The sequence below is a fragment of the Lepidochelys olivacea genome (genome assembly GCF_965140295.1).
Source record: "Lepidochelys olivacea isolate rLepOli2 genome assembly, chromosome: 11".
Lineage (NCBI taxonomy): Eukaryota > Metazoa > Chordata > Testudines > Cheloniidae > Lepidochelys > Lepidochelys olivacea.
This window is the reverse complement of record NC_140421.1, coordinates 65,079,571-65,104,299: the sequence shown is the minus strand read 5'-3', so window position 1 is coordinate 65,104,299 and position 24,729 is coordinate 65,079,571. Positions and strand designations below refer to the sequence as shown.

The window sequence follows — 24,729 nt, the reverse complement described above, 5'->3', positions numbered from 1 at the left end:
AATAATATGGTTAGTGAAAACAGTGTGCAAAGCCAATGCAAATCCAAGGTAAACGAGGGATCTTAAAATTGTTCTCAAGCAGATCAACAACCCCTTCATTCTGTTACCAAAAATCAAAAAGCACACCCTGAACAGTAAGGTAATCAAATAAATCAGCACAAAAAGAGCAGTGAAATAATCAAAATGACCCTAGCAATCCTAAAAATCTTTGCCAGTGTAGTACTGGTTTCCTTTTTTTTTCCTGAGTGGTTTTATTTGATTACCATTACCTTTGAGTAATATTTGCTCAACAACAGGAATGTGAATGTTACAATAACAATGACCAAGAAATCAAAGTTTGCATATTGGTTACTGCACATGCCAAGTAAGTATTTTCAATACAAAGTACCCAAGGATGTGACGTTTGTCAATGTATACAGGAGATGGACTGACCAAAACGCATGGAGATCAGGTGTAAAAAAAAGTGTCTCACTGCAGAACGTCATGGCAAACTGAGAACTAGCACATATTGGGACATCACATAAAAAAATACACATTTCCAACACTAGTGCAGGATAAATCACACACAGTGTGTACTCAACAGACAGTAATAGCTTATTTCTATGACACATTAATTTTCAAGATATATTTTTAAAAAACAAGAAGGAAGGTGACATATAAAAACTATATTCATAATAAAATGATAATGTCAACTGTCTGATTTAGCTCACAAAGACAAGGGAATTCTTAGGGCCAAATTATTCTCTCAGATCCATATGGTAGGGCTCATCAGTAATATTCTGTTCTTCCTCTGTCGATGTTAATGGGAGACTCAGACACCCAGGCCCTGATTCAGCAGTCTACCTCTATTCATCAGAACACATAACCGTGGGCTTAATGTTAGGCATGTGACTTCAATGGGGTTTTAGCACATGCTTAAAGTTAAGGACATGATTACATGCTTTCTGAATTGTGGCTTCAGGGACAGCCGAATGCAGACATTATTGGGTTACTGAGGTTGAGTACTACTGTGTGGATCAGAGAGTATAATTTGCTTTAAGACTAGAATTTCACTTTGGCATCCTTGTACAGAATCCCCATATACACCAAGGCACAGAAATGTGAATTAAAGATGGAAAGCAGAAGGAATAATCTAACTCTGAATCTCCTTGCTTGCATGGACTTGGACTGTGAGACAACATTAGTGCTGGTTAATTTCCAAGTAAATGCATCTTAACAGACTATAGTAATCAATATTTAACACCACGTTCTAGGCCTATACTTGGGAAGTCTCAATATTTAGACATCTTGGCTTCTAATATCTATTAATGATTATTTTTCACATATATATGTGTGTGTGTATTTATTTTTACTTACTTCCAATTATCCATGTGTGTATGCATATAACTCATTTGTGTATTATGGTCAGTTTGCAGATGGCACTTCATTGCTGGAGAATGCTTACTCTTTAAGCTGAAGCTGGCAGGAAGTATTTCCATTTACTATTTCCCCCACCTCTTCGTATGAGCATTTGTTCCCTTGCTTGATAGACATACTCTGAAATGTCCAGTGGACTCTTACCTTCTGCCAGTGCTCCAGTCTGTTCTGAGGCGGGTGATGGAGGCGGGGAAGGAGGCAGATTAGCTGATTCTTCCACTGCTAGAGATTGAACAATGCAAGTGAGAAAATGAGATACAGCAATTAATTCCCGTGAAACCATTAGATGCTGAGTACAAGCTGCAATTATGGCCTTTTTGGAGAATACTTCAGTGGAGGTTGTGCCTAATGGATTTTCAGATATAATCCCTTTTCCAATGTATTATTCTAAACCTATAATGAAAGGAAAACATTTACTTTCAGGTGCCCTGCCTTACGTTCCAGAGTCTGGTCCCAGGGTACAATAAAATGAAACAAAATCAAATAAAAAAAATTATCAGTCCTTTGTGTTTGTGTCCCATCTAGTAGCCAGATCAATACTATTGTTCATTCATGATTTTGAGAAAGCTTCATTCACAAACCTATGATGGCAACATATTTAAATCAGGGAGATTTTAAAGATTCAATTCGATCATCTGGAAAAGTGAGAAAAAGGCACCCAATCCCATGCTTAGTTTACCTTTGGGTAGCTGGACAAATAGCACTTTGCTGTGTTCTTACATTATTATGACCTGGATATTTTTTGTTTCTGCTGGGTTCAGGGCTAGCTACATAATATATGCAAATGTTCCTTGTCAAAGTATGAAAGGTACCAGCTGGAAACATCACCAAGGAAGGAAAACAAGTCAATGGGGAACTTCTGTCAGCCATCTGATCATGGTATTTCATCAGAGGAAGGCGCTGTATAGAAGCCTAATCTTCTAGGGTTTTAGATTAATTCCCAATTAAGGGTCTTATGCTCCCACTGAAGTCAGAGGAAGTTTTATCAATGGTTTCAGTAGCAGGAGGATTAGGCCCTAAACAAGGTATCTCTTAAGTATACTCAGATTCTCCATCTGATTTCAGAGAAATAGTTTTGATATTTCTTCAGAGTTAGTACTGGGATCTATCAAGCTTTTTAAATTTATGCCACAGTATTTCGTGGGCTGCAAATGATTCCAGCAAGCAACTAGGCCTCAATTTATGATTTAGGGCGAGATCCACAGACCAATGAAATCAATGGAAAGACTTTCATTGACTTCAATGGATATTGGACCAGATCTAGTGCCTCAAATACTTCCTCTTGAGACTGGCTTTTTGATCCCAATGCAGATCATACAACCACATTTTAATAACTCACAGATGTACTTTGGTACCTACAGACACTGTAACAGAACTGATTGCAAACACATGCGTTGTTTCTCAGAGTTTGTTGAAGAATGTCTCAACATCCAGGATGTGTGCTTACTTCTGCCCTCACTTAGGCCCAACTCAGCAAAGGAGTTCAGTGTGCACTTAAATTCCGTAGAACTCGACAGAACATAAGCACATGCTTACAGTCAAGCATGTGCTAAGTGTTTCTGCTGAATTAGAGACTTTCAGGCAAAATTGCACCTCAGTTCATAATAAACACAATAATAATAATAATGGTTGAAGTTGCTCAGAGAATGTAATGCAGACCTGGTGGGAGATGGACTAGTGAGGAGAGGGTCAGCAAGGCAGTCAAAGGTGCATGATAAATTGGGGAAATGAGACATTTTATTTATTACCTGGTTACAGAATTTATCCCAGGGTTCTACAGTTTATCCATGAATATCAGCACCACCTATGTCATCGACATACATTATATATTGTGACCTGATATTAATAATTCTATTTATATACATCTGCACACACAGAGATACCTTCACCACTCTTGTAAATGCCTTGTTTTACCTAAAGGTAATGGTCCAGGCTGATCTTTGTGCTGGGCTTCTTTTTCCTGTTCACCTTTCAGGACTGCTACAGCTTCAGCTGTTACTACTTGGACTATCCTTGCAGACACTTCCTCTGTGATCGTAGCAAAATTAACAAAACAAAAAAGTTGCGTTAATAAGAGAGATTTTTTTAAAAACCAAATTGAGTCTGGCTAAAACTTTCAGAGTCAGACTCATTCAGATTTTTTAAAAAATTATTTTCTTTAAAATATTTAGAGAAATCATTACAAATGAAATTAAAGGATCAGATTTGCAAAAGATCTCAAGCCCCAGTACTCCTATTCTTCTCAGAGGGAACTGCTGGGTGTTGAAAATCTGTCCCTGAATCTATAAATGTAAAAGAAATTTTGAATCTTATTCCTTGGAGCGAGAACAGCATAAGACATTACTATTAATCACTGCTTCTCATTTTCGGTATGGGAGATATATGCAGTAATTGCAGGATTTTAAAGTGAGAATTTATTAACTGCCTAGGATTTTTTTTTTATGTGCAATTTCGTGACCCTGGCATTTTCCAAACATGGCCAGGATGACAAGCCCAGAGCTGGATTTTCTGGAATCTAATATATTGAGTTATCTGTATTTTTACAAGTGCTTTGGATTGTAGTTTTTGTTCATCAGCATACAGTTAGTATGCATTCAGGGCACTGCACCTGAAAACATTGAAGGGTATGCTGATGAGGGACTTAAGGAAGAAGGGCCAATGACATTTTGACAACATTATAACGTACAATGTATCCGCCTCACCTTTTTCAGGGCTGCATCATACAGACCACTTTACATTTGAATTGCAGATCTGAGAGCATGAAAATGTATTCCACTTGATACCACTGTCTGGGATGATGGAGGTTCACAGCTATGTGTTTGAGGTTCAGACTTTGCCTCCTGACCACTCAGAGGGGCCATCGAAGCTCAGCCGAAAGTAAGGGCCTATTCTGCCCCCGGAGGAGCAGAGCTGCTGCTGCACCACTTGATGAGATGCTGCACGCTATGTGGACTCGTGTGGAGGGGTTCTGAGGTGGAGACATGACCCAACTTCTCCCCATCCCCTTTGGAATGCTGTCTGGCCCTGGGGGGAGTGGGGAGTGAGGAGTCACCGTGCTCTCCTTAGTGCTAGGAATGCAATTGTTCCTGGTCCTTACACGGGCTGGAAATGTTCCCTACACCCATCTCTTCAATGTGGCCAACATGACCCTGATTTAGGGACTGATCCAAAGCCCAGTGAAGTCAAGTCTTTCCACTTCAAAGGGCTTTGGATCAGACCCTTATTCCACTATGAGCACCCATATGGTTACACCTAAGGCACATTTGCTTTGGTTGAATGACCGATGCTATCACAGGACGAAGATCACTGAAGATAAATTAGTTGGGTACTTTTCAAGCACAGCATCTGTTGCTTTGTACAACACAGCAACAAGGAAATGGTGAAGAAATCTGTTCAGTGCAGTACAGCATGGACATTTGTTTTTTCCTTTTAGTTATTGAGGATGGGATTTTCAAGCCGCCTCGGGGATTTGGGTGCCCAATTCCTATTCAACTGAAGAGGAACTGGGCCTACAAATTCTCATGCAGCTTTGAAAATACCACACTCAAGTCACTTTAATACATGCAAAAACCTCTCCCATTCGTGACTTAGTGCCTTTAGATGGACTGCATGAGACTTCTACATCTGGTAAAAATGTGGCCTGGAGGACGGTATACTATTACCCAATGAATTTACCTAAGAACATAAGAATGGCCATACTGGGTCAGACCAAAGCTCCATCTAGCCCAGTATCCTGTCTTCCGACAGTGGCCAATGCCAGGTGCCCCAGAGGGAATGAACGGAACAGGTAATCATCAAGTGATCCACCCCCTGCCATTCATTCCCAGTTTCTGGCAAACAGGCTAGGGACAGGCTAGGGGGAGGGATAGCTCAGTCGTTTGAGCATTGGCCTGCTAAACCCAGGGTTGTGAGTTCAATCCTTGAGGGGGCCATTTAGGGATCTGGGGCAAAAATTGGGGATTGGTCCTGTTTTGAGCAGAGCAGGGGGTTGGACTAGATGACCTCCTAAGGTCCCTTCCAATTCTATGACGCCAATCCTGGCTAATAGCCATTGATAGACCTATCCTCCATGAATTTATCTAGTTCTTTTTTGAACCCTGTTATAGTCTTGGTCTTCACAACATCCTCTGGCAAAGAGTTCCACAGGTTGACTGTGCATTGTGTGAATAAATACTTCCTTTTGTTTGTTTTAAATCTGCTGCCTATTAATTAATTTAGTGCTAATATGCATGAAGATTTTATAATACTTCCTAGGCTAATGGCGCAACACTGAAATGGCAACTGCAAATGCAGCTGTACGATTCAGGCCTAAATTTGCAAAGGATTTGTTAAAGCCCGTCTTATGATAACTCTTACACACAGTGAATAGCACCTTACTCCACGTGAAGTCCTACTGAAGTCAATGGGACTATCTATGGAGTTAATACTACTGACTGTGAGTATGGATATCTCAAACCTGGCTTTGGGGTGCAGTGGGATGTAATCAGGCATGCAACTACATATGGAAATAGCCAGGAAGATCGGCCTAGTTGCTGTTTTAGGTGCCTAGGGCCAGATTTTAAAAGTATTTAGGTACCTAAATCTCACTGAAATAAATGAGAGTTAGGTGCCTAAATATGTTTAAAAATCTGACCTTTAATGAAATAGCAAATTGGATAGTTCATGCATCCAATGGCAGAACTATTTACAAAATAAATAAACTGTTATGTTTTCTTCCATGCAGCCCCTCATGCTTGGGAGGAGCTCCCGTAAACATCTGCAAAACTAATACATTATCTTCCTTCAAAACCCTCCTTGAAACTTGACTTTGCTACTTGAGGCCTGCAAAAAACTTGAGAATGGTTTGGCTTCTGGTGTGCTGACCATTATTGTCTCATTGTTTTTTTGTACTTCCCCATCTGTTTCCTCTTGTTTTATACTTAGACTGTAAACACTTTGGGACAGGGTCTGTCTTTTTGTTCTGTGTTAGTACAGTGGCTAGCAGAGTGGGGTCATGGTTCCTGATTGGGGCTTCTAGACGTGACCAAAATACAATCAATCAATAAAATAAAATTCAGAGAAAAGTTGTGGGTTTCACATCTGCATACCTATTTACACTCCCTGGCTCATTAACATCCATATTCCTTTCTATTTACAGCCACAGTCACTGTATTTCCCAGGTATTCCTGTCGGCAGGTGAGAATTACTTTCAGACATTGAGGCCAGTTCTACATGGTGCTGAGTGCCCTCACATGCACTGAAGCCAACTGAAATCATATCAGACTCCGTGCCTTGCAGCTTCAGGCCCACTGTATGTATGGCCCAGACTTGCCCTCAGAGCCTTAATAATACAAGCATTTGCACTATACACCCATAAAATTCAATGTTGCTGTGGATGCATTTGCACTATACACCCATAAAATTCAATGTTGCTGTGGATGCCAATTTACTACACATTTAGTTGACAGAGACAAAAATCGCAAATTAAATGCAATCCATCAGTGTCCAACAATGATGACATCATGGAGCATCCAGTGAGAGCAAGGATGACAGCACATCAGTTATCATTTCCTTTAGCATGGGTGAACAGGTGGAGAGGGCGTATATTTAAGTCAGTGCCCTACACATAACTTTACAGTAACTGCTTTCACAGGCAAGTAATGCGGGCTATTGGATTTACACTTGACCTATTGTCACCTTTAAAGTTCAAATGAACATTCCAAAAGGTTTCTAAAATAATCATTTTTTGTCCCTGTTTTTCCTTCAACAAGGCGGAGTTTCTTCTGAGAACTAGAGATATGGTTGCCTGACTTCCACAGTCACCTGAGTTTTAAAAAATGCAGGGACAAAGCCAATGTTAATTTCTTTACTGCAGAAATTTAATATATAATGAGATATTAAGACACTTGCAGGCAAGGAATATTTCCCTCACAATTGTTGGTCTTCATTACTGACATAATTTACTCCCCTCTTGACTGGTAGTCAGAAGGGCAACTGATAATAATACAGTTCTATTGACTGCAGCCAGCAGTACATGACAACGAAGAGTACGTCAGACCCCAAACGCATCCAGAGTATACCAGGCAAAGCCCCATTTTGCCACCCAAACCTCTTACATAACCATAGCAATGCAATACTGACCATTCACCAATGTTACACAATATTGTGTGTGTGTGTTTATGATAGCAACTCATCTTCCAAAGTTGACCAGTGTAAATAGCCGCTTCCACTGACTACAGAATATGGATTGTTAATTTGGAGCCCATGGTTTCCCTCCATCGTGAAGCATGTACAGAGTGCAAAGTGGAAGAACTGCACAGAAAAGACAGGAAAGGGGGAGTAGTAGCTCAACTGCACGGTCTATCGGCTTCTTGGCAACCTCTGGTAGCCTCTCCAACACAATGCCATATGGTTGAGGCTCTGGGATACTTTGTATAGGTAGGTTGGGTATGCAGGGACCAGGGAACATCCATTCTATATTACAGGAATATTTCCTCTCCCTTTTTGGGGTAGGAAATTAATGACACCAATAAAGAGCCAGACTTCAAGGGACTTGGTGGGTGTGAAGAGCAGCATGGAGCTTCACAGATGCCCATGGATCTGTGGGTGATGGGGGATAGTGTCCTGGGTTCCACTGCATAAAAGAGCCATGTACTCCGTCATCAACACAGACCAGTAAATCCTGGCCCTTTTGATTGTTTTTTTTAAAACCCTTTCACAGGTTTTACCCCAGGAAGAAACTTCTTTGTCAGGAGTTTTCATGAAGTGGCAATTCTCAGTAATTACTACCCTGCTGAAGAAAGTAACATCACGGAGTCATTTACAAAGTTGTGCTGTTAGCTCAAATCAATCCCTGTATTGGGAAAGTTTGCACAGAGGACCAACTCAGGGTGCTGCTGCATGCCTTATTCTAGGAAACCAGGGAAGAAAGCAGGAGCAATTTTCAGAATAACATTTTAAGGAAAGACCACAAGAGATTAATTTTTCAGATGCAAACACTAATACACAGTGAGATGAACACACGTTCGGCACTGTGGATTATAATCAGCAAATCACAAAAGTTGGAGAGAGGAAAGACCTAATAGGTCATTCTTTGTCCATCTCCCACCCAGTGTAGGACAGTTCCCAGCAATATAAGCTGAAACCCTATTAAAAGTTACTTTCCTTGCTTTAAATTTAGACTTCTTTGCATTTAATCTTGCTCAACAGAGTGAAGGGATCCTCCAAAGGCCTGCAGGTAGCTCCTGCCATCTCAGTTCCTATTCTCATTCCATTTCCCAGAGGCATTACACCGAAAAGAGAGAGAGAGGGAGAGACTGCTCTGCTGAATAATGGAAGCTTAATTTCAGACTTTCCCCAAATAAATAAATAAATAAACTATATAAATTGCCTCCGAGGATTTTATCAAGGTTCACTTCACAGCACTTTACTGATGGATATTTTTGGTGACATGGGAGGTACAGGCAGTTCAACAGGAACCGTGTTTTTGCTGTTAATGACTGCTGGAAAAGGACAGACACTTTTGTACTAATGGACCCTATAAATAGCAGATCCAGTGGGTAAGTCAGATACTTGGAGCGTAGCTATTGAGGCTATTCATCGTTTCCTTATGGTTCGGTTGAAGTTCAAGGAAGATGAATGATAAATATCAACAACAAAGAAGAGTCCATACTTCCCGCCAGGATGCCAGGCATCATGGAAGCTTTGCTTCTGTTAGAGCTTTTGTTTCTTCAGATATTTTCCCCCCACCTGTTTAACTAGAAACACACTGTCTTCCTCTACTTTTTGACATTGAAATGACAGCAACAGGTACCGAGTGACGCAGAACATGAGTTTCTCGAAGGCACTACAGATTCCAGCTTTGTGTGTGACTTTACTTGAATGGAACAGCAAAAACACACACACTTCAGAATGTTTTCCTCTCAATCAGCCATTTCCCTTTTTTTTTTATTAGGGGGAGGGATGCTCATGCTGATGGGATGTTGATTAAGAATTTCTCTTTGTAGACTTGCTATGTTTGAATGTTGAGAACATGTCAACAGATACAATGGGCTCACTAAAGAAAAAAGCACTGAGAAGAAGTCAATGCAGCTAGACTGGTGTACACCAGCTGAGGATCGGGTCCAGAATATATTTAGCTAAGGAAGAGATGAAACAGCTAAATGGATCCTGGCTGGTACAGAAGACAGGGACTGCGATAGCATTACCTCAGTATCATCGGTTAATACATAGCCCTCCATCATGGACTCAATAGTGAATATACAACATTATGAATTACCGTTTGATGGCTCTTTAAAAACCACCTTGACAACTGACAGTCTCAGCAGAGAGGCCAAGAACTAATAGGCATGAGGACTGAACTTCCTTCTCACCCTCCGAGTTGTCACTTCACATACAGGTTGACGCATATTGCCAGGTCACCGTGAGGAAGTCTGCACGGCTGCTGCTGCTGATGTTGTAGTTGCTCTCTAGATAGAAAACACAGAACTCCAGTCTCCTGTGCTGGTGTGTCTCAGGAGCACTACATTCATTCAAAACAAAACTAAAGCTCAACCGAGTCAGGGATCTGTGCTGCTGGGCTAGAAAAAAACGGTTACCTACCTTTTCGGAACTGTTCTTTGAGATGATGTGTTGCTCATGTTCATTCCATTCTAGGTGTGTGAGCACCCACATGCACAGTCGTCAGAGATTTCTGCCTTAGCATTTCCGTAGGGTCGGTTGTGGCGCTCCCTTGAGTGCCACGCTCATGTGCTGGTATGTTAGGCACCGCCGACCCTACGCCCTCTCAGTTCCTTCTTGCTAGCAACTCTGACAGAGAGGCAGGAGGGCGGGTAATGGAATGGACGTGAGCAACACCTCTCAAAGAACAACAGTGACAAAAAGGTAGGTAACCGTTTTTTCTTCTTTCAGTGCTTGTTCATGTCGATTCCATTCTAGGTGACTCACAAGCAGTATCCTCGGAGGCGGGTGCGGAGTTCACAGTCTAGCGACTTGCAGTACTGCTCTACCAAAGCCAGCATTGTCCCATGACTGCTGGGTAAGTACGTAATGGGACGTAAACATGTGGATGGATGACCAGGTGGCCGCCTTATAGAGGTCCTGGATAGGCACCTGCGCTGGGAAAGCTGCTGAAGAGGGTTGCACCCTGGTTGAGTAAGTGGTTACAATCACCAGAGGGGACACCTTTGCCTGATCATAGCAGCAGCAAATGCAGCCAGCGATCCAAGAAGATATTCTTTGAGTGGACATTGGACGACCTTTCTTCCTGTCGGCCACCGCACCGAACAACTACATCGACTTGTGGAATGGCTTGGTCCTGTCGATGTAGAAGGTTAGCGCCCTCCTGACATCTCGGGAATGCAACCTACACTCTTCCTCTGACTTATGCAGCTTTGGAAAAAAGACAGGTAAGTAAATGTCCTGGCCCACATGAAATTGTGAGACCACCTTGGGAAGGAAAGCCAGGAGTGGCTGCAGCTGGACCTTGTCTTTGTAAAAGTCCGTATAGGGCGGTTCCGAGGTGAGCGTCCTAGTCTCAGGGGCCTGGCATTTCCATCATAGACAGGGTTTACAGTTTGGTTCAATGGCTTTCAGCATCCCCATGATATATATTGTTACAGCACCCCTGAACGTGGCCTACCCTGAAGGAAGAGTGAGACCCCTTGGGGGTCTGGGACACTGAAAGCGTTCCTCCAAGAGACTGTCTTAAAGCAGGGATGTAGCACAGATGCTAAGAGGTGGATCTTCCCATGCACAAGTAGTGTTTCAGATCACTCTAATGCCATCAGTGTGCAGTCTTAGGCTCCTTATATAAGAGAAGGACCGTCTCTGGTTACGCTTTCTATCAACAAGTTTATCTTATACTAGTATGATGAAAATGGATCTTGAGCTTGCAGTACCAGTGGACTATTCCATGTAGCTTCTATACATATATGACCTATTTATGGTACACGCAGAAGTATAAATTTAATCTGCTGCAAGGCACAATGAATGCTCTAGGAAGAGAAGGATGTTAGGAAGGAAGGTTAGGAAAGAAATTTGTCTTCTACGGAAAGAGAGAGAGGCCTATGTCAGATAGCATATGCATTCACAATGCCACCAACAAGAAATTAACAGTGATTTGGATTAAAGTGAAGGAGAATTCCTGCTGATAATTTGCAATCGGAAACTAAAACAGGGTTATGGAAAGATGCAAAGAGTTACAAAGAATGAAATAACAACCCCTCCCCCCATAATTTTGCAAAATTTTAGGCAAACACAAGAAAGGCATGGTGAAGAAATCAGCTGTATGTGTGCTTGTGAAACGGAGAAAACAAAACAATTTCAGACAGAAAGCTCCTGTCAAGAATCTCAATAGGGTGCAGAACAGTTTCCTAGGTAACCAAGGCTAATTGCTGCCAAGGTGGAAATAAGTCAACAATGAAGGCACTGAGTAGTTTGCAGTTCTCAGCCATGCAAACATCCTAAATAAATTCCTTGAACAAGGAAAGAACAAAAGTTACTATTTGCTGTCTATGACTAATTTGAAATGTAAATGGGGCCTGTGGAATTCCTTTTTTGCTGTATTGCAATTCACAGTGAAGGCCGAAAGACCAGAGAGCTATTCTGTTTGTTACTAGACATTCACCCAGGGCCGAAGCCTGAAGTCTTTACTCAGGCTGAGCTCCCTCTGAAGTCAATGGGAGTTTTGCCTGAGTAAAGACTGAGCAAACAGTGAAAAAAGATCAGGATTTCACTCAAAGATTTTTTTGGTAGGAGCATTTACAGACAGTAAATAGGAATCACAGGCCAGATCTCAGCTGCTGTGAAGTAGCCTAGCTCTGCTGACTTGATGGTTGCGATGCCGATCTAACCAGTTAAGGATCTGGCCCCATTTTTTCACCTGCTAGCTGATGGCTACAAAATAAGTTATTGCAACTCCACCAAGTGACCCTGTAATATGTGAAAAATACAACATGGCATTCAAACATCCTTGAGGCTTCAAACACATTGATGCAACAGACCAGGAAACAGGATGGATCAGGGGAATGGAAATAGGTTACTGAGCCTTTCACCTTTAACTCACTGATTTAATCTTGACCCAGATGGTGGTGATTGAAGGCGATTACCATCTGATGGTTGTTTGGTGGCCTGTGACAAATAAACTGGGGGTCTGCCTCAGTCTATTCCCAACTGGTCAAGTGTCCACATCATGATAAACACTATATGCTTATATGCATCCCTGGCTGCAATCTCACCAGAGCAGCCAAGAACTGACCAGGTGTATAGTCTGAACTAGCCTCTCCTTCCCAGAGGGGTGGGCCATTGAGCTAAGTGGTTAGACATATCAGTGGGGTGATGTGGGAAAGGCTGCATTCTGTATAGCGTGTGCTGTGGATAAATATCGGACTCCAGACACCTTGTTTTTTTTACTCCCCTGTGATAATCCAGAGTAAATGGGTTTAGTGAGAGGGTGCTCATCATGGGATGTAATCCCCCTCCTCCTCCTCCTCCGGCTTTGCAGTGCCCGCAGTCTCACTCCTCCAGTAATCTCTGCAACTGTGCTCAGTTCCTATGACAACTGACTTTGTCCTGTAGGGAATTCAGCATCCCTGTATCTTCAGATTAAAAAGCAACACTCATAAAACCTCACAGACTAACTGCACTGCTGGAATTCTGAATAAGGGACTCTCCTTTCAGTTGCAGTCCTTCTACCTCTAACCTCCTGGTCTTCAGGAAGCCACCGTCACACGCATTCTCTCTTCAGCAGCACTGCTCCAAGCCTTGCCCAAAAGGACTGATTTTAGCACAAGTGTTTTACCAGCTCATTAATTTTAAAAGCTATTTTCCCCCTCAAAAACAAGTGATTGTATTTGGAATTAGCTATTTGTCTTATGATGTCCTGCTCTAGAGAAAAAAGGGAAAGCCTATCAACTCCTCCAGCAGAGGAAAGACATCAGGAAAAAAAAAATGCCACAGACAGGAAGGAGAGAATTAAACACTGAAATTAAGAATTCACCAGTCATGCCACAGGCTAGCAAAAGGAAAGTTAAGATAGTGTAAAGAGCAGTTTTACCCATTTATCTTTTGTCTCTGGGTGTCTAATACTTAGCCCTTTTCATCCAGAGATCACAAAAACAGGTAAGAAATACCACCCCAATTTTACAGGTAAGGGAACAGAGGCGCAGAAAGATTAAGGACAAAAGAGGCCACTGATTCTGGGCACCTCAGTTTCTGAGAGACACACTTGGGGCTGATTTTCATTAGTGCTGAGTACCCAGCGCTCAAAGCGGAGGCAATGGAATCAGCAGGTCAGGCGCTCCGCGTCTCTGAAGGCCATGCCACAAAGTGTCTCAAGCTGAGCGCCCAAAAATCAAGGCATTTGAAACCAGTGGCCATTTCTGAAAATTTTACAGTGAGTGACTTGCCTAACTTAGAGACTCAATGGCAGATCCAGGAATAAAACACAGGCCTCCTGACTTCCAGTCCAGGACTCATAAAAACAAACAACCAGACAAGCACACAAAAGAAACACCCCTGTAATGTGCTTGTGAAAAAAATCCTAGAATGACATGGTTTATTTGAGTCCTATTGCTGGAAGAGTTTTCTCCCCGACCTGGTGATGAAGAATGCCTTTTTGCTTCTACTTTTTTAAAACAATGGGCCACATTCTCAGCTGGTGTAGAATGGGGATAGCTCTGGGGAAGTCACTGGAGCTATATACACCAACGGAGAATACGCCCCTTTGTTCTGATGTTATATGGAAATAACAAATCTAGAGTAGCATTCAAAAAGAGTACAAATTACTCATACAACACAAAATCAGACATTTCCCTATAAGTAGGTCCTTGATTTTGATGTCAGTAACATCCACAATAATTGACAGGCGGATGTGAAAGGCAAATAATGGGAATGTAGGGTTTCAAGTTAGCCTCCTAAACCAGAACTTTTATTTTTTAATAAACAGCACCACAACACACCTCCCCTCAATTATCAACACTTTAACAGTTATTTAAGATTGCATCATTCACAATGGCGAAAAACAAACTTGAATGACAGGTTTCAGAGTAGCAGCCGTGTTAGTCTGTATTCGCAAAAAGAAAAGGAGTACTTGTGGCACCTTAGAGACTAACAAATTTGAATGACTAATTTAGCTCTCAAAACCGTATAACCAACAAGCAAAACAGGATTATTTAGGTAACACAAATGCCTCTCCGTTGGAACACTCAAAATTGTGATTCTGCAATGCCACAAATCTTCATAGCTCTACTGGGATGGTATATCTGACATTATAAACCAAATCCACCCTTGTTCAGCCCTTGCAATAGTCACTTATAACAGTGCAAATGGAATGCAAACTAGGTGCTACCATCCTGATTTTGGTTACATTTTACACTGGAGTATTTGATGGCACAAGGTGCAGGGCAATGCTGAATCTTTTTTGCACCCTATGTTTTATTTTACAGTATTTACTGGGAGGCACTGGATGACTTCCCCAAGGCTTTTGACTGTATTTGCAAGATGAACCTGGGCAGCAAACCAGCCCTTTTAGGTTAGACTGTGTGGGATACTGCCTATCACGCGGTTTAGACATTGATGTAACAATGTAACAATTTTCATACAATATAGCATTTATAAAAGGATGATATTGTGTCTTGCATTTGATGGAGCTGTTGACATGAATTATGCTGCTCTTCCGAGTTCTCGGCCCTTATCGATAAATTAAATATTTTGCAATTGACTTTGGTGAAAGTATCAAGGGGTTTTATTGGATGCCTTGAAGTTTACTTCCTAAGGATGACAGACTTTGATTCCCTGAAGAAAGAATCTTGACCCTAACTTTCTCTCTTTATGATCTCAATAATCTTCATTTGTAGGATCAATGCCTAAAAACCTAATTAATCATTCTGGTAAAATCTCCTCCAGTCTCCGCAAAGTCTCGGACTTTCTGACTGTCTCTCTTGCTGGATTCATCTCCTGGTCTACTGATCTCCTTTCCTGAAGTCACATTCCTCTTTAGTCTGTTCCTGCCTACCTCTCCATCCCCCACACCCTATCTTCTTTCCCAGTGTCTGCCTTTCACCAGCCACTTCTTCCCTTTCTCTCTCTTATATATGTCCTGGCTCCACTTCCTCTCTTTTGTTCTATTGTTTAGTTCATCCCAGCTCCTATATCAGAATCTCCCTTTCTTTCTCACCAGTTATATGTCTTCAATTCTAGGTCTCCAGTTCTGCTCTCAAGTGAGTTGCCCGCTCGTTCAGCTTGATTTCCCTGTGATCACAGTTCTCCTGGGTTTGTTCCGTCACCTTTTATTGGCTCTCCTTAATATGTGTTTCAGCTTCGCTGCCCTTACTGTGTGCTTCCCTGATCCATGTCAGACTCTTAAACAGTTATTTTAAGATTGTACAACAGAAACTCCAAATCTCAAGGCACACAAGTGGCCAAATACACAAAAGACCACTCATCCTGTGTGCCAGGAACCATCTTGAAAGCTTTAATTAACCACGCCTCCCATCTCCCCAAACACACACAATGTATGTTCATTAATCAAATGCCCCCAGAACACTGTCTATTGGCTTCAGAACAGACCATCACAGGGTTAGTTCCTTTACCATCTCCTTAAAACACAAAGGTCAAATAAAAGTTAAATCAAGTGATGCTTTAAAAATGGCTGCTCATTACTGTACGTATTTTGCTCCCTGTGCCTTCTGAGTCATATTTTCTTACGTTTACTGTCTGTAACGACATTTTTACTATCGCCAGCATTCCAGAGCCAATATAGATGCAGGGAAAACAAGCGGTATGCTATTCTGTCTGATGCATCATCAACACAATTTCCAGCTGAAGTGTGATACTAAAAACACTTTGGGCCAGACCCTCAGCAAGCGCAAATCAGCACAACTCCATGGACTTCAGTAGAACTATGTTGATTTACACCAGCTAAAGGTGTCATTAATATATAAGAAGACAGCTATGTTTTTCTATATAAAGACCAGCCTTCAGTAATCACAAAGGAAAAAATGCTTTGACTTCATAACAGCAAATCCAATACAGAATTTGATATTTGATCCATTGAGGGAGATTAAATATGGGAAACCAACATCTTGTTTTTACACTTACTTTTCTGATCCTCAGTGCATTTTAATTTATTTAAATAGCTTTCTAGGGCCAAACGCTCTGCGGATGCAAATGGATGAACTGCCATTGAAGTCACTAGACTTGCAGCCATTTACCTGAGCAGATTATTTGACCCTTAAAGCTCCATTTCACTATCTTGCATAGATAATTTAATTACATTTCATGTTGTTTCCTGCAATCTTTTAAAAAAATATAAAAGAATGTCACACAAACCATCTTGCATTTAGGTTAAAAGGTAACATTGACATTAACACCCAGCACATGGGGTTTACTGTTATCCTTGTTTCAGTGACTGAAAATCATTTTCTGTCAATGCAGCATAATTCTGATACTTCCCATTAGAGGTACGGTAATTGTAAATGCAGTAGTAAAATGCCCTTTTCCCTTAAGGCTCACACTACCAGTCAGACACTGCTTAAGCAACTAGCCCTGCAATGCAGCACCAGCTGCACAGCTAATCAGCTCTGAGCATTAATTCCCAAAGTACTACCCTGACTGCATCAAGGCAGACGTCCTTCTCTTACTGATTGCAAGGAATGATGTTGCATATTTATACGCATGCACAGAGGGTAGATTCAGTAGAGTAGATTCCATCAGAATTTTGCATACAACTTATTTGAATCCCATGGAAGAATCCGAAGTTGCAAGGAGTTGAGTATGTTCTAGAGCAATTCATCTCCCTTTTGAGGTTTCTGTCCTGCTCATGTTTTCTGTACTGTCTCTATGTGCTGGCACTGTCCACACGAGACTGGACTTATTAAGCAGTTTTCCCGGCTAGGTCATTATCCCTGACCCAGATTGATCCCTGACTGTTTACAATGCCGTTTCCCACCCCCGGCCTTACTACAATCAACGCCCACCCCTACATAAAAAAGGATCAGAGAAGATTAAAACAGATGTAATGGGACCATGAGAGAGAATTTATGATCCTGATTCAATAAAGAGCATCCTGTATGGCAAATGAAGGGGAAATGGGTTATCAGCCAATTTCTTTGATTTAAAACTATATGCCAAGGCAATAATAAAAGCAACATTGGGTCAAATTCTGAGCTTGTTTAATCTTGTAGTCTGTAGCATATAAGCCTCAGACAGGAAGTAACCAGCTTCACAGGCAGTTGATTGATCCTGAAGAGAATCAGGTCCAGTGTGGATGGGGCAAGAAGGAGATCTGCATCTATTCCATGTGCAAGAAACACATGCAACCACACTCCTTGGTGCCAACTCTAAGCAACTCTTCATGCCTCTCAGGCAGAATCGGTTTCTCCATACACCCAGGATTTGCACTAGCTTCTATCTCCACAGTGCCTAGGAGGGCTCTGTCCGGTGGAATCTATTCGGACCAGGATTTGGTTAATTGTGAGCAGTGGGAGATGTTGACCTAGAGGGACATTCTGAATGTTGATAATAGAGGGGAAAAGGGATGAAAAAGAGAGGAAGAGCTATGAAAGCCCAAGGATACAAAGGGGAGGAGCAGTAACAGGTGATAAGTGAGAAGGAAAGAAAACTGAGAGGAAAAGAAAAGAGTGAGGGACTGAGATGATAATCAACTAAAATATCAATGTATATTTAAATAAAAAGGGGGGATTGTACCAAGATAATAGACAGATCAGAACAGTTTCTCCTGCCTGGTTTCTCCTAACATTACAGCTGACCAGCAGTCAGCATGGGCACCATTGCACTGAGTTCAACACTGACATTATGCAATAATTGTAGCTGAACCAGCCCCTTCTCTAGCATGCAGTCTAACACACCCGTTGCACTAATGAAATCAGTTTCGATACATCAGCTCTACCAGCACCTCTCCATGGTTTAGGCAGCAGAAATTGCTGTTCTTTATTAATGTTTCTGTCTATTTAGAAGCATGCACTGTATGGGAGCAGGAGCGTGAAGTTAGTTTTATCAACACTTTAGACAGCACTGTACCTGAAAACTGCACCAAACTGATAATGTACTGGCATGAATTAGTCTCAAGGAATGAAATGTGACCCGTTGCCTCCTCTCACCCCGCTAAAATATATCCTGGCGCTGAGTGAAATTGATTTCTGTAAAGTACTGAATCTACTCGGTGCCAAGTTAAAATGATTTTCTGAAAGCAGCTATCAGGTTTTCTTTCTTAGAGACAATGATATCCCATTCTCACTTTCCCTACTCTCTGCACAGCAGATAGCTTTAAAGTTTTCACTAAGTGTGTTTCCAAAGATAGGAGGAGGTTCATTCACACAATCTGATCTACATAATTGTGGCCTGGTGTCTTGATTTTGTGCACGTCAACAAACAATTCCTTGCACCTGACAGTTCTTTTGGCATATTCTATGCAATGCATTGAATGGAACAATAATAAATAAATCGAGACTTTGCATTTCTGCAGTGCCCGATCTGAATGTGCTTTACAAACACAGCTAACCTAGCCTCATAACAACTCTGAGAGGAAAATGCCTTTGTTACCATTTTACAGATGGGAAACCAAAGCACAGAGAGGTTTAAGTGACTTGCCCAAGGTCACACAGGGAGTCAATGGCCATGCTTACCAAATCTCTCTCCCTATCTACTCTGACTCCCCTAACCTTGAGAAGCAAACGTCTAAAAAGATTCTTACTTCCTTTGTCAGACAGTCTGAATCTAGCTCAGAACCTTTGTGGAGAGGCTGTTCAGCTTGCAGCGGGTCTACTTCTGAATGCTAAATAAGCTCCCAGACTACACACTTGCTCTCAGCAGAGCTTAAAAAGAAATCTCAGACAGCGCACTGAGATGTTGGCATGGCAACGTGGAAAAGAAAATCTGCACCTCCCGGCATTCTTAGATGCAACAGCAGCTTGTTTATGTGACTTGTTATTTTTTAAACGGTTTGATGGCAGCCCTCTTTGCTTGGGAGATTAGGGAGCATCTCTTGCTTTGTATGAATAGGCATATATTTAATCTTGCATGCCATGGTGTACCTACATTTAACTACATACGTATCTGGGATGGGGAAAGGAGGAGTATGTGCGGCTGGCTGTGCTGGAGAGAGGCTGGTCTAAGACACGGTGCCCTGAATTTGCGTTTGCGACTGTGGTTAGCAGTGAATTAATAGTGCATCCAAACCACAGACATTAGATACCATAAAAGGAAAATGAGAGAAAGTGATTTAAAATGAATATAGGTGACTCGGTTAATGACTAGCACAGGGGCAGCGGTAAACATTGGCAGAGCTTCCCCACACTAGGATCCTCAGGGACCACAAAGCTCATAACTGCCTGAGGCTGCTAGCAAAGGACATGGAAACTTTAAAATGAGGCAAGCAATATACACCGAATCCTCGTGGGGCACAGTCAGCCATTGCAGCCAGTGGAGTTACTCCAGGGATGAATTTGCCTGCCTCTTTGGAAGGAGTCAACGGAAAACCTGCAAAATTTCACCCACCTAGGTATTTGAACTCAGATTACAAGGACTGTCAGAACCACTGAAAAGCAAAGCTTTATGTTTGTTTAATTGACTGTTAGCCAAATCCTCTGGCCTCAGATCTGCACTTGGATGGGAGATTATACCCTAGTATGGCCCAAGATGATAATGAAGTTTAATGATAATCTAACGACCCCTTGCCACCATCCCTCCCTGCTGAACATTGTAATGCACGCCTGCGTTTTTGCCATGCTGCCAAGCAAACAGGTTTCGTTCTGCTTGAATGAGAGAAACAGAAGAGACACTGCCCTTGGTACAGTGGGAGCGAGGGTGCGTCATGATGGCTGTCTTTCCTGATTGAGTCAGCTGTGTCATTTGGAGCCACCGGCAGCCATCAATTTAGCAACGTCTGATGGAGAACTGACAAGTTGCTCCAGCCTCAGCTTCTCTCAGCGGCATGTTGCGAATGCTAAATAAGCTAAAATGGCCATAACAGGCTCAGATGACATTTTGTTCCCCATCCACTTATGCACATGGCCCCTGATTCAGGAAGGGCATTTAAACACCTGCTTAAGTTTGACTCCAAAAGGACTTAACCACATAGTTAAAGCTGAGCACATGCTTACGTGCCCTTCCGGAATAGGGTTGCTTTCCTGAACCAGGGCCCTGGCTGGTTTATATAATTACTTTTTCTAATTTCTGGTATCCTTGTGCCCTTTCCCCTTCCCCTCCTGGTGTTGTGTATATTGCCCTAACTTAGACTGCAACTTCAGGGTGGGAGATGGCATTTTCCTAAGTGTTTTGGGGCAGGTAGCACAAAGGGCATCTCTGACTAGGCCAACTGCACTAAGCCCTGGCTGCTGCTGTGATACAGCTTAAAAATAATCATTATAAAATTCTCAGCCTTCTTTATGCAAGTGAAGAATCAGCGAAGAGACGTGGCAGCACGCCATTCACAGGAGATGCTGAGTCAGAGCACCGTCAGCTCTCTTGCTCCTCGGTCCTTTGAGCTCAGATGGCAAGCAGAGGGGTTTGAGGAGGGAGACACATAGCCATTCACAGTACAAATGCTCTTGGCACTGCTAAGGAGCACTGCTGTTGGCCTGGAGGATGAGCAAGACAGTTGCAAGAGACAGAGATAGAGACACACCTCTTGTGGAGGGGCAGTGTGACCCAGCAAATGGGGTGCTGGGAGCCTGGAATCTATTTCTGGCTCTGCCAGTCCTGCTGTGTGAGCTTGGGCAAGTGACTTCACCTCTCTGTGCCGCCGTATCCCCTCCCAGCCTTTGTGGGCCTTGTCTACTTAGATTAAACTCTTCAGGGCAGGGACCATCTGTTGCTATGTGTTTGTACAGCTCCGAGCACAATGAGCCCTGATCTTGATTAAAGCCTCAAGACATTACTGTAATATTAATCATACTACTTCTGATACTCTAGTAATGGCGGAAGCAGATTGGCCTATTGCAAAGAATGAGGGGAGAGTGTCAAAACTCCATCTAGACCAGGCACTAATGAGGGACAGAGGCAGTAACACTGGAAGGCAAAGTTCTGTCCAAGGAGGGAGGATGGGGATTATCAACAATAAATAAATCAGCCCACAGTAGTGAATATAGCCAGGGTCTGCCTCTTTGTTGCGTGTCTTTTAATTGACAGGATACTCCTTCTTCACGCAAGAAGTGAAGGATGAAGCACAGAATCAAAAGCAGCAGTGATCTGTCAATTTCACATCCTCACAGTAGAAGCTGGCTATATCAGAATGATAAGAGCATCGTTAGAATTTTTTAAAAGGCTGTTTCTGTGAATACAGGTTTTAGGATATATCATGTATTAAGAGTGTGGTTGGAATGATATGTTGTCAAAGATGTTTCATCCAGATGTCAGCCTTGCTATTCCAGGTGTTCTATCAATGGGCTTCCCAATGCCATTACTTATGATGTTATCTGGGAATATCAACTGCAACAAGTTAGCCCTCTTGTTGCCATGACTACAGAGTTGTATTCAGCTCACATCTCCATCCTGAAAGAATCTTAGCTATTTATTCCTGGTTCTCTTATTATGATAAGAAAGAAAATATTACAACTAATTAAAACAATAAATGGGGCCAATTTATTTATTTATTTAACCAATACAACTCATTCATTGTCTCTTCCAGCCAGATTCAACCCTGATGTATGTGACTGTCACTTCCATGGAGTTATTATACGAAGGGTGGCGTAGGATGGGATTGTCAAAAGTGCCCGAGTGATTAGAAGCACAGACTGAAATTTTAAAAGGAGTTTTATAGCGTTAGATGATTGACAGGCGAATTTCAATAGGTGCCTAACTCCCTCAGGCATCTTTGGAAATCCCAGCCATAAAAGTATTTGTGCTCCTAAGTCACTTAGGAGCTTTTGAAAATCCTTCCCTTGGGCGTTCTTGGACAGACTTTTCAGAAGCCTCAGTACCTACATTGGGGCCAGATTTTCCAAAGAGCTCAGCTCCCATTTAGTAACCTAAACAAGTAGACAGATTTTCAAAGGCATTCATCATACAGCGGCTCTTGCTGCTCTCAATAGGTGCTATTGGGTGCTGAGCTCTTTCGCAAATCTGGACATTTCATGTAGGTGCCTAGATGGAAGCTGAAAAGACCCTTCTAAAAGTCTGGCTGAGGACTTTTGAAAATCTGCCTCACCGCTTTTCTATACATTGAAGCAGACGAAGAGTCAGCATCCAGGGCAGCATGACAGCCTTGTCAGCTCAGAGAAGAGATATGATCTTAAAAACTGCAGGATGTAATGAAAAGGGGCGGCAAAGAGTTAAAATACAGCTCCCCAAAGAGACAGTGACTGATTTATGAAATTCCTCAAAGGGAGGGGGAAAACTAAACATGGGTGAAGATTGAACTAAATTGAACATCTTACCAAACTTAGCAAATGATCATGTAAGCCACAGAAAAAGACCGAGGCAAGGGCAAATGCATTTGCAGCAGTTATTAAACAAACAGAGTCAGGGGACAGCTATTTTAGAAGGTGAGAGGGAGAATTACCCTGGCCTCATTCCCAGTCCCCTCCAAATGAACCACTGAGGAGGAGCTATACAAGAGTCTTAACAGAGAATGGTGAAAAGTATTTCCCAAGGAATGCCCCAAAGAGCTTGCACTCTAAAGCTTCTGTCTATGCCTTCTCCAACAACATAATTTGATCATGTCTGATGTATTCAGACAAGATGTCACAGAGAATGAGATTCATGTTACTTCTAACAAGCAATGCATGAATTTCAGATCTGTGAAATGCAATGTATGTTTGCTAGTGTCTATCAGCAAGCACGATGCATGGTGTATAGTAATTACTATCACGATTTCCTGGGAAAAAGGAGAGAGAGTGGCATGCTTAATTAAAGCTTCGTCCCTGTGGGACTACGCAATGAAGTGATAAGAAGTATTCTTTGAGCTTTTTAAAAATAAGGAATGAAAGGGAGTAAACACAAAAATCAGATTTATCTTTAGATCTCACTGATTTTCCTTCTTCTCAGCTGTTTCATTTGCTTCTCCTATTTCTTGTACTTTGTTCTAAATGTATTCCAACTGAAAATGCACAGTTGAAACAAAAGGCAGGGAGGTCTCCCCCCGCATGCCAGATGTTACACAACCTGCCGGAGCCTGAAGATGCTGTCTTAATTCTATTAACACGATGTCAGCTTCAAAACTGCAAGGGCTGTGGTGCAGTGTGAATAGCTGAATGAAGAGGAGAAATACTGCAGTAATGTCGGGACTGCCAAAATCATCAACTCCCACTGCCCAAGCTCCCCTGGAGGGCAGAAGGCTGATGCCAACAAAAGCCCCATTTGCTTGCTCGCTGGTGCTGTGGAAGTATCATGATTGGTACCAGCAGTGGGCTGTGTGTGTGTGCGCACGTGTCAGAGAGTGCGAGAGAGATGGGGTAGGAGAAAGGAAGATTAAATTAGGGAAGTGATCAGAGGGAAAAAAGTATGAATGTATCAAGGACAAATTGATTACCAGTCTGAGGGAATTTCACTGTGAAGGAAGCTGGCATACACATCCTACTGTGCTCATGAGGCCCCTAGACTCTCGCAATCAGGCTTGACAAATGCAGCAGTTTTTGGAAGCAGGCTTGCAGACGTGCCTGAGTCAAAGTGGGGAGAGGGTGCTTTAGCGCTCTTTGGGGCTGCTGGCTTGGTCCAGCTCCCATTAAAGTCAATGGAAGGTTTCCCCATTGGTTTTCAGTGGGAGCTGGGTCAGGCCCCAGCTGAGTACTAAATGCTAGTGACCTTGAGCAGGTCTCTGAATCACGCCCCCCTGCTGCAGAGTCAGCACAAGCAATTGCGCACAATTGCTCCACCTGACTGGGCTCAGACTCTGCTTGGCAGTGCGGTCTCTCAGCATTGCCTGGAGCAAGATTACAGTGTTTATAAGGAGGGAGTGCAGCGGCCAGACACAGACATGAGAACCCTACACTGTATGTTACTTTGTTTTACTGCGGTGATATTCTTTCTGACCCAAGGAGTACCCTATTACCAGGCAGACCAGTGGTTCAGTGTCCTCACAGGGTATGTCTACACAGCCCACGGCAGCCGTAAAAGTGGCTGCGTATACAAGCTTTCGAGCATCTACACAGCTGTTTTTAGCGTGAGCCCCATGAGACTGAGTCCATTGCCTGGGCTGGGACGCTCACTGCTGCGGGCTGTGTAGACGTAACAATGGAGTGCTGCCATGTGGGAGACCCAGCTTCGACTCCTGGCATGGTGTATTCGCTGCCAGGGGCAGCGGGCCCTTAGAATGCTGAAGAGGCTACGGGTGCCTTTCTGTGGGGGTCGGGGACCCTGGCCAGACTCCTCAGCCAG

At 42.6% G+C, this 24,729-nt stretch overlaps 1 protein-coding gene across 32 annotated transcripts in view; it reads right to left on the bottom strand.

The window, feature by feature from the left end:
* MAP2 (microtubule associated protein 2) overlaps positions 1 to 24,729 on the bottom strand; it is a 340,514-nt gene that overhangs the window by 71,403 nt on the left and 244,382 nt on the right. For 25 of the 32 annotated variants that reach the window (XM_084643737.1, XM_084643738.1, XM_084643739.1 and 22 more), the window contains 2 exons: positions 3,331 to 3,444; positions 1,561 to 1,638 (listed from right to left, as the gene is read on the bottom strand). In XM_084643737.1, the coding sequence (XP_084499863.1) occupies positions 1,561 to 1,638; positions 3,331 to 3,444 (192 nt within the window). The remainder of the gene's footprint in view (positions 1 to 1,560; positions 1,639 to 3,330; positions 3,445 to 24,729) is intronic. The other 7 variants (XM_084643768.1, XM_084643762.1, XM_084643741.1 and 4 more) reach the window with 1 other exon arrangement.